This window comes from Pipistrellus hanaki, assembly GCF_964339955.1.
Source record: "Pipistrellus hanaki genome assembly, chromosome: 5".
NCBI lineage: Eukaryota > Metazoa > Chordata > Mammalia > Chiroptera > Vespertilionidae > Pipistrellus > Pipistrellus hanaki.
Genome location: NC_140507.1, coordinates 70,345,522 through 70,355,999, shown reverse-complemented (window position 1 = coordinate 70,355,999; position 10,478 = coordinate 70,345,522). Strand labels below are relative to the sequence as shown.

The 10,478-nt window shown below is 54.4% G+C and overlaps 1 protein-coding gene across 1 annotated transcript; it reads left to right on the top strand.

Moving 5' to 3' along the window:
- The first annotated feature begins 3,677 nt into the window (after nt 1–3,677).
- POLR2E (RNA polymerase II, I and III subunit E) lies at nt 3,678–9,591 on the top strand. The gene is made up of 8 exons (XM_084886499.1): nt 3,678–3,829; nt 5,079–5,253; nt 7,041–7,156; nt 7,814–7,894; nt 8,221–8,279; nt 8,373–8,451; nt 8,679–8,762; nt 9,094–9,591. Exons 1-7 carry the CDS (start codon nt 3,773–3,775, stop codon nt 8,742–8,744), a joined length of 633 nt encoding a protein of 210 aa, XP_084742625.1. The 5' UTR covers nt 3,678–3,772; the 3' UTR covers nt 8,745–8,762; nt 9,094–9,591.
- The last annotated feature ends 887 nt before the right edge of the window (nt 9,592–10,478 follow it).

Genomic DNA, 10,478 nt, shown 5'->3' with positions numbered 1-10,478 from the left:
CCTAAAGGTTGGTTCCCAGCGGGGAGAGTATCGATTCAGTTAATTGATCAGACCTAACAGGGACTAGCTATAATTATAAATGATAAGATATATTAGTCATGCTCTGTTAACCGTGATTGTTCTGTTCTGATTAGAGAAGCACATTCTCAGCTGGCTGAGAGCTATATGCCCCAGGAAATAAAAATTAACCTAGGAATGCAGTCAGTCCATTCTTCTTTCCCAATAACTGCCTCCCTTGTTGCTGAAACAATCTGGCCCAGGAGGCACCTGCCCTTTGCCCGCCCTTTCGGCCCCAGCCCACATTGCCTGTAACCTAGTAACCATTATACCTTGCCTACTTCCCCATGCCTGTAATACCTATACTTTCCCGGGTAATCTTTGTCCTCCTACCGGATAGAAGTGGCTGGCTTATGGGAAGGATTGGAGCAGATTTTTGTGGATGACCCGCTGCTCTCACAGACTGCTGGCATGATTGGAATAAATGCTCCTGCATGGTTCAACCCTTCTCTGTTGAACTGGCTCAGATAGAGACAGGCAGCTCAGACCCACTGGATGTCCGGTTTCACTTATGCACCTGGTAGTAAACATGCTGGGTCACGTGGTAACTCTGCTTGAGGAGCTACCAGACTGTTTTCCACAGGGGCTGCCCCATCTTACATGCCCACCCATGAAGGGGGGGGGGGGGCGTGAGGGGGGGGCTGATCTCTGGGCCTCAGGATCTGCCAGGTGGCACAGCATGGTGAGGGGTGTGAAGGAGCAGGTTGCTACTCTGTGTCCTGGTGCTGAGGCCGCTTCATCCGCGGCAGGACTCTGAGCCAGCAGCACTGGGGTCTGGCTCTGCCAGCCTCTCTGGTGTCCTGAGGCCCACCTGCTCTTGTGAGCCCTTTTTCCTATTAAAACCCACCCTGGCCGAAACCGGTTTGGCTCAGTGGAGAGAGCGTCGGTCTGCGGATTGGAAGGTCCCAGGTTCGATTCCGGTCAAGGGCATGTATGTTGGTTGCGGGCACATCCCCGGTAGGGCGTGTGCAGGAGGCGGCTGGTCGATGTTTCTCTCTCATCGACGTTTCTGGCTCTCTCTCTCTCTCTCCTCCTCTCTGTAAAAAATCAATTAAAAAAACAAAACAAAACAAACCCCACCCTGTCCTTCTCGCTCTCCAACTTTGTCTCCCCTGTTCCTCTCTGCAGCTAGCCACATCTCCAATTCCTTCCCTCCTGCAAACCTGCCCCACCCAGGAGTTGAGTTCACCCATTCCTTGGATCTGTTCTCCTCATGGTCACGAACAACACCCACTTAGCCAAACCTCTGCCCAGTCCTCAGGCCTGCTCAGACTCATTGCCGGGCGGCTTTGATGGCTGCTCCCTATGCCTCCTCCAGACGACTTTTCACCTGGTCCCAGGACACCTGGCGCCCTTATTCTATGGAACAGCACTGACATTAGTGTCAGGTGCTCAGTCATCAGCCAGGTCACCCTAGGAAACGGCGCTGCTTGTGGCACGGGGGAGGGAGGCAATGGGGCACAGAGGTTAAATAATGTGTGCCTTGGGTCACAGAGCCAAGATTGGAGCCCATGCAGCCGGGCCGGGGTCTGTGCACACTTCTGCCTTCTAAGCTCCCTTTCCTCCTCCTGGCCTCCGGTCTGGATCTGCTCGTGAACTCCTGCAGGCTCCCAGCTCCAATCTCCGCCCTGTGCCCATCGTGCCCACATGTCTGTCTCCACTCAAACCTCACCTTGGATTCCAGATCCTATCCTCCCCATTTCATCAGTGTCTCCCCTTGGGGTCTCACCAGAGCCCCCTCAGCTCTGCACATCACAGAGTCCTTTCCTGTCTGTCCACTGAGTCTTTCTATCCCAGTCAGGGCAGCTCTGTTTGTCCTCAGCTCCACGTCCTGTCCTACAAATCCTGTGGGTGCTTCCTTCAGGACACCTGGACCCGGACCACTGCTCCCCACTCTCCGGTTAGGACACCCCCCCACCTTCCCTGGTCTCCCTGAATATAAAACCCAAATGTTTCAATTCAATCAACAAGGCCTCCCAGATGTGACCCACTCCACCCTCTGACTTCCTCTCCTATCCTGCCTCCACAGGCCTCCTGCTGCCAACCAGGCAAGATGCAACTGCAGAGTCTCGGTACAGACTGTACCCTCTGCCTGGTAACGCCTTCCTCCAGACAGCCACACCTCCCTCCCTCTCCTCCTGTGGGACTTTGCTCGAACTTCTCCTCCCCTTTCCTAACCTCCTGATACTGCAAACCCCCATTCCCATAGCTGGCCTGCTCTTCTTACAAAGCATTGTCAGCTTGCCGAAACCGGTTTAGCTCAGTGGATAGAGTGTCAGCCTGCAGGCTGAAGAGTCCCAGGTTCCATTCCCGTCAGGGGCATGTACCTTGGTTGTGGGCTCATCCCCAGTAGGGGGCGTGCAGGAGGCAGCTGATCAATGTTTCTCATCAATGTTTCTAACTCTCTATCCCTCTCCCTTCCTCTCTGTAAAAAATTAATAATTAAAAAAAAACAAAAACAAAGCATTGTCACCTTCTCACATTATTGTCTAATACAGGGGTCCTCAAACTTTTTAAAGTGGGGGCCAGATCACGGTCCCTCAGAGAGCTGGAGGGCCAGACTATATGAACTACTAATTCCTACTGTAACACCTTGGCTGCGCTCACTGCCCAAAAAACCTGGCGGGCAGGATCAGACTCCCCTGGGGGCTGCATGTTTATATGTTTACCATGTCTATCCTGTCTCTTCTTGGAAACTAAGGGGGTGCTTACCCTGTGGTTGTTCAGTTAATACCTGATTGAATAAATGTATTACTGAATGAGAAGTTACCGATGGCCTCCAAAGTGGCAGGGGCTGGGCTGGGTGAATCTCCTGTATTAAATCAGGAAGAGACAGGGCTGTGGTTTGATCTCAGGGGACAGGAAGGGGAGAGGACAGAGGTGGGAGAATGTCATAAGCACTAGGACCTATGATAACCTCCTCCCAAACATGGTCGTTCCTTTAGATTCTCAACTAACCCTAAGTTTATGATTTTTTTTTTTTTTTTTTTTTAGAGAGGAAGGAGGGAGAGAGAGAAACATTGATTTACTGTTCCACTTATTCATTGATTGATTCTTGTATGTGCCCTGACCAGGGAATCAAACCCACAATCTTGGCTTATCTGAAAGACACTCTAACCAACTGATCTACTCATCCAGGGTCAGCTAATGCTCTTAAATGGGGGACAGTTTATTATATCCATTGTACAGATGGGAAAACTGAGGCTGGGCCCATTAGGTTGCACATGGCCCAGAACCAATAAAAAGGACCCCTTACAGTTGAACGCACAAACATTTATGGAGCGACTACTACGCAGCCCCACGGTTCCTGAGAGGAGAGAAGGCCTCTGGCTCGGTCTGGGCCTCAGTTGTCCCAGCCTCAGCTTCCTCGCCTCAGCTAGTTTGGGATTCTAAACTGCCGCCCCGAGACGGATGTTGAGAAGAAACAGGAACTCCAGAGAAGCAGCCAAAGCCACGCGAGAGCTCCCAAACCCACGCGAGAGCTTCCAAAGCGCGAGTGGGCGGTGCCATTCGCATTCCTCTGGCACAGCCAACAGCCACTCGGGCTGCCCTTAGCACTGCCTCTCCCAAACGTCGTTGCATTCAGGCGTTCGCTTGGGACAGCCCTAATCAGAGAGGCTGAGGGGGCCTGAACGGGGCTTCGCAGCAGGCGCAGTCGGCACGCGCACGTCCCGGCGGGCGCAGGCGCAGTGAGTGCGAGCGGCGGTAGGCAGGCATGGACGACGAGGAGGAGACCTACCGGCTGTGGAAGATTCGCAAGACTATTATGCAGGTGAGAGCGCGCGGGGCCTGGCGAGCGCAGTGAGCGCGGGTCTCGGGGCCCAGTCGTGAGTCCGAGCCGGGCAGGGAGGCGGAAACGGGAGTCTGGGGTCTCTACCCGCATGTTTGCTACCTCTGTGTCACGGTGCTGTCCACGTAAAGAATGCCGAGCCCTGTAAAGGACTTTAAAAGAGTTTATGAGAGCCCTGGCCGGGTGGAGCGGTGTCGTCCTGTACACCGAAAGGCTGCGGGTTCTAGTTCTGGTCAGGGCACTTAGCCAGGTTGTGGTGATACTTAGCCAGGTTGTGGTACTTAGCTAGGTTGTGGTTTGATCTCGGTCCGGCGCTCGCTCTTGCTCTTTTCCTCTCTCCCTCTCCACTCGTTTGCCGAACTCCCCCAAAGATAGTGACTGAAACCAGTACAGGCCTACAGTGTTGTGGGTCCTGAGAGAAAATCAGGTGTGGGGACTTCACAGAGGAAAGGGAATGTAGGAGGCCTCAGGCAGGCTAGGCTGATAGCAGCTCTGACCTCCCTTTCTTTACGTTTTTTTTGTTTTGTTTTGTTTTTTATAGAGAGGAAGGGGGAGAGAGAGAGAGAGAGAGGGAGGGAGGGAGAGAGGGAGAGGAACAATGATGAGAGGAAATCATTGATTGCCTGCCTCCTGAACAACTCCCGTATCCTGGGGTGGGAGGAGGGGCAGGGAGGGGCGAGCCAGCAACCCGGGCATGTGCCCTTGGCGGGAATGGAACCTGGGACCCTTTAGTCCGCAGGCCGTCGCTCTATCCACTGAGCCCTACCAGACGTGGATCTGCTTCCTGTCAGCCCAGTAAAGAGTCCCAGTTTCCGAGATGAGTCCTAGAACTCCTGGCCCTCAAGCTTTTGCCTGGTTTTCAACTGTCCAGGCAGCCTAGCAACGCCCCTCCTACCTAACTGTCTTTTTCCGCTCCAGTTCCCAAGGCCCCAACCCAGGTCCCAGCTCTGCAGCTGCTTCTAATCACAGCCTCTCACTCCCATGGCCTCAGTTTTCAGGATAAAATGACAGCACCCATGGCAGCTGATTAACTGAATTGGCACAATGGCTGTCTTGGCGTGTGCACTGTATTTGCCTTTACCGGCTTCATCCCTCTTTTCTGGGTTCTACACACACCTGTCACACTGAGCCCCAAACTCCCAGTATTGTCCTCACAGTGGCCTCGTTCGGTCCAAGCTCTTGCTGCCATTCCTCCTCTCACTTGCGGTCACCTGGCTCTTTCTGTCCACAGCTGTGCCATGACCGAGGCTACCTGGTGACTCAGGATGAGCTGGACCAGACACTAGAGGAGTTCAAGGCCCAGTTTGGGGACAAGCCAAGTGAAGGGCGGCCACGGCGCACGGACCTCACAGTGCTGGTGGCCCACAATGATGACCCCACTGACCAGATGTTCGTCTTCTTCCCAGGTGGGTGTCCTGCTGGTGCCTGAGGGGGGCACTGTTCTGGTAGAGCCATCTGAGGGCCTGCTTGGGATCCAGCTTGTAGCATTCCCCTGCTTAGACCATTCCAGCTTGTAACATCGGCCCAGGGGAGAGCGTTCCCCTCACCTTATGTGCTGTGGGCGATGCCGATGATTCTGACCCTTCTGAGAACCTTTTCCAGTTTCCTTCTCGACCCCCCACCCCGTTCTCTATTCCTTGACTGTTTTCTCTGACCACGATTATCATAGACCTTCCAGGCGAGCCCCCAGCTCCTCAGACGCACTATTTCCTCCTCAGTCCACCACCAGCCCAGCTTCCATTCTCAGCGCCTGTGTTCCCTGCAGCTCCTTCCTGCACGGCTGCAGAGTTATTGCCTCATATTGCCTATCCCCCACCTCACCACACCCTTTCCTCCTCACTCTGCCTCCTCAGTGTCCAGTCATTGTCCCGGAGACTACACTCAGGTGTCTCCTCTTCCAGGATCCCCACTGAGCAAAGAGCCCACTGCGGGGTGTCCTGGGATCCCTGTGTTCCTCTGTCTTAGCACCTAACACATTGAGGCAGCCTCACGCTCAGGCCTGCAAAAGCTGGGGGACCAGGCTGTGTTCAGCACCTTGGTGACAACTACATGCCTAGAATGAAGTGGGAGGGCAGGAAACATTTGCAGAGCTGAACCTGGTGACACTTTTTAAGAAAATGTCCCTGTGTATGAGATACGGTTATTTGAGATATTTAATGCCTAATTACAAGCCTCCCACAGAGCCAGCGCCAGTCCTGTCAGGGATGAGCTTCTCCCTGGAGCAGGAGTTCTCCCTGCATTTCCTGGTGTTTGATGACACTGGAGGTGTCACTGCTCCTCTGGGACATGCTTTAGGACAGGGCCGAAGTTTCTGTCTGTATTGGTTTGCTGAGGCCGCTATAACAAAACACTGCAGATGAATCCTAAAACAACTGACTTATTGTCTCCAGTGCTTGGGGCTGGAAGTCCAAGATCAAGGTGTCTGCTGGGTCAGTTCCCCCTGATTGCTTCTTTCCTTAGCATGTTAGACGGTGGCTGCCTCCTCCCTGTGTCCTCACAGGGTCCCTAATGTCTGTCTCAGTCTCTCAGAAGCACACCAGTCAGATTGGATCAGGGTTCATGTGACCTCATGTTACCTTAATTACCTCTTTGAAGGCTCCTGTACCAAACACAGTAGTTTAGTTACCTTCTGAGGTACTGGGAATTAGGACTCAAACACGGGGATTTGGGAGGACATAACTCAGCCCAGGATACTGCTCATCAATGGAGTGATTTGCACTACAGGAGACGGAGGCCCAGCTGGGAGTCTCACATGAATCCTGGTGGCCAGAGCCCAGTGGCGGACCTGCTAAGCTCATAGGGTCCAGTGTTTCTCCAGTGACAAAGCCCCAGGCCCCTAATGCTACTGAAAACATAAGGACTTCTGCCCCTGGGGATGAGTGATCTGTCTCCATGGCAGATCCACCAACCTCATCTTATCTCTGGACACCCAGCCATGCACTTTGTGGGCTCCCAGACAAAACAAGCCACTTAGCTTGGGGATTCTCAAACCTTGGAACCAGCGAGGCACCCACCTAAACCCAGATTCTAGACCCCACTTCCAGACAGGGGCCTCTGAAATCCAGGGCATAGGCACCTTTCAGCTGCTCCCTGTTCTACAGACAGGAAAACAGCCTCAGAGGGGTGCCACACATGCCTGGGAAGGGGTGGGTAAGCGCCTGGCATTGTGGACCAGAATGCACTCTGTCCGCAGAGGAGCCCAAGGTGGGGATCAAGACCATCAAGGTGTACTGCCAGCGCATGCAGGAGGAAAACATCACCCGAGCCCTCATCGTTGTGCAGCAGGGCATGACGCCCTCTGCCAAGCAGGTGGGTGCCCCACAGCACAGAGCCTGACCTCTTCCTTCCTGTCCTGCCCGAGCCTCACTTTCCTGTGGCACCTGAGAGGCCCGCTGCTGTCTTCACCCAGGGCACCCACTGGCCCTACGTTCTAATGGAGGTCAGGGTCTGAGGAGCTGCTGTCCTCTGTGGGCAGCATGGGGCATCCCCAGAGCAGGCCCAGCATCCCCCGTCTGTGGTTGGAGAGGCCTAAGTGGGATGGGAGGAGCAGTGAGCACCCTCTTCCCTGTGCCTGTGGTCCTTGCTCAGAGTCTCTGCCATCTTGGTCTTCTCTTGGGGAAGGGGCCTCCATGCCAGCTCAGGGACCAACCTCCTGGACTCATTAAATTGATAGAAACTCAATTCCTGACACCAGGCTGAGGTCTGGAGTTGTGCCAAGGGCCAGTGGGGAGAACCCCATGCATGCAATGGGAACGCCTGGCTTCTTATTGAGGAACAAGATCAAACCCATTCAGCTTTCCCACTTGCCATGTCCTCTGAGGAAGAAACAAGAGCTGGGTCTCCAGTCCCGTGTGTGTGTGTGTGTGTGTGTGTGTGTGTGTGTGTGTGTGGTGGTGGTGGTGGTTGTGGGGGGGTCGTGGTGGTTGTGGGGGGGACATGGCCGTGTCTGAGGATCTCTTTTTCCAGTCCCTGGTTGACATGGCCCCCAAGTACATCCTGGAACAGTTTCTGCAGCAGGAGCTGCTCATCAACATCACGGAGCACGAGGTGGGGCCTAGGGAAGGTGGGGGGAATTGGGTGGTGGGGAGGGGTGAGATGGTAAAGGAAGTAGAGCCAGGCTCTCAAAGTGTGGCCCCCGGGTCCAGAGCAGCAGCAGCAACAGCGTTACTGAGCCTTGCTGAGAATTTGGGTTCCCAGCCCACGCTGCTGACCTGGGGATGGGGATCCCAAGTTGTGTCCCAAGACCCCTCTGCATGACAATCATGGTCGGTTGTAGACTAGCTGAGAAGGATACTGTACCCCTCCCCGTGTGGGAGTGTGGGGCACAGCGGGGTCCTGGCCCCCTGGAGACACAGGTTCTGTTCTCTTGGCAGCTGGTCCCAGAGCATGTCGTCATGACCAAGGAGGAGGTGACGGAGCTGCTGGCCAGATAGTATCCTTTCTGTCCTCTCCCCTCCCCAATCCTCTGGGCTTCTCCATCCTCCCCGCAGCCCTGCGTGGCTTTTTTCCTGACCGGGCTTTCCAGTAAACTCCGAGAAAACCAGCTGCCCAGGATCCAGGCTGGAGACCCCGTGGCACGCTACTTTGGGATCAAGAGAGGGCAGGTGAGAGACCACCCTGGCAGGAGAGCCCTCCCCCCAGCCTTTTTCCTCCTGGGCAGGAGCCTCAGGACCTCCTCCCTCCCCCAGCTTTTTAAAGAATCATGGCTACCCCCAAGACTCTTCTGTTCCGGCTCCCGGTGCCACCTGCCCTGCTGCTGCCCCCACCAAACCACACACACCCCTGGGTCCCTGAGGAGGCCCTGCCCAGCCCTGCTCTCATTCTGATGCAGGTAGTGAAGATCATCCGGCCCAGCGAAACCGCAGGCAGATACATCACCTACCGGCTGGTTCAGTAGCCATCCTACACCTAGCAGGTAAGACACGTGCCACCCCAGCTGGGGGGTCTGTGCAGGAGTAGGGGTGTCTGTGTACACTGGTGGTGCAGGAAGGACCCAAGTCTTTGCCTGAGTGGGCCCCACCTGTTACCTACCTACCCCACTGATGTTCAACCCAGAGCTCTGAGCTCAGCTCCTTCTTTCCAGACCTGCTTTCCTCTTCGTTGCCCTAACCTTCTCCTTCCAGGTTCCACCACAGCCTGTCACTATCCACCTCCTGTGGGGCCCAGAGGGAGTGGCACCTGCCCCCTGGGTGTGCCCAACCCATGTGATAGACAAATCATGTGATAGTCCTTTCTTCTCTCCCCAGCCCCCAGGAAACAGACAAATGGACTGTAACCACCTTACCCAGGCAGTTGGCCTGCTGGTCTGTCCTGCTGTGATCTGTTCACCCTGGAAACCTACCTGCTGCTCCTCTGGAACCCAAGGCAGGCTGTGTGCTTTCCTTCCTGGCTGAGGGCCCTGTGGCCTCACATGACACTGAGCCCCCCTGGGATCCTGCGTAAATGGCTCCTCAAGAGGACAGGTTGCTGAGGGGAGGCCAGTGAGCTAGCCAGCAGCCAAGATATCCTAGGTTCTTGCTTGTCCCCCCCGGGCACTCCACGCTGGCTCCCCACAAGTGGGACCTGGGTCCGAGTCTCCGGGTAAGCCCCCTCTTCAGCTTCCCTTCTCTGTGCTCCTATCACAGTGGCCCTGTCCCTGACCTGTTGAGGACTCTTGAGGTCAGCAGGCAGGGAGATTAAAACACCTCTGGATTTGAGTTGGTATTGAAGCTGGGTGTTTTTAAATTAAAGGTATTTTGAGTAAACAGTTTCACTTGTCTAAAAAATGGGAGGACAGGTTTGTTGTAGCTTCAAGACAGGGTCTCTGACCCCTCACTGCTCCCCACCTGCAAACTGCCACAGCCACTGGCCGTCTGTCCAGTGTTCACAATGCAAGGGCGACCTGTCCTCTCCCTTCACCCAAAAGGCAGGACTACTGTCCAGTGCTCACTTCCAGCCATGCTCCCTTGTGCTTTTCTTGCCCAGAAGTTTGGGGTCCAGTGATCCTCTCCCTCACTAGAGTGTCTGGTTTCAGAAGACACAATCCCCCCAAGTTAAATCATGTATATACTTTAATAGCTTTGTTGAGACATAGTCACCATACAATTTACCCATTTACAGTACACATTTTAGTGTGTTCCCAGCTGTGCACGCATCACCACCAGTTCTGGAATATTACATCACTCCCAAAAGCAACTCCAACTCCAACCACCACCCCCCTGTTCCCCATTTCACTTCTGCTGTCACTTTGGTTGGCTATATAGGTTGCCTTTTTTTTTTTTTTTTTTAATTTATTGGGGTGACAATGGTATCCGCCTTGGCCTTGCACTGCCCTCTCAGCTGCTCCACTGTCCCACTGCGGTCCCACTCAGGGTCCATTGGGGCCAGCAGCGCCTCTACTGCTGCCCGCTGCCAGCGCCACATCGCCGACACCCGCCGTGTTCCACACCACCCGCTGGTGCACATCATAGTGAGCTGACGAACCCAGGTTGAGCAATTTTCATATTAGGCTTTTATTATATAGGATTGGGCCATTTAACTCTGCTCTCCCTGAATCAATTTGTTGTTTGCCTAGTCTGCTCTCTTTTTGCAAAATACATGTGTGTTCTTGAGGCTTTACATAGGACCATGTATGGCTGCATTGGTGACCGCT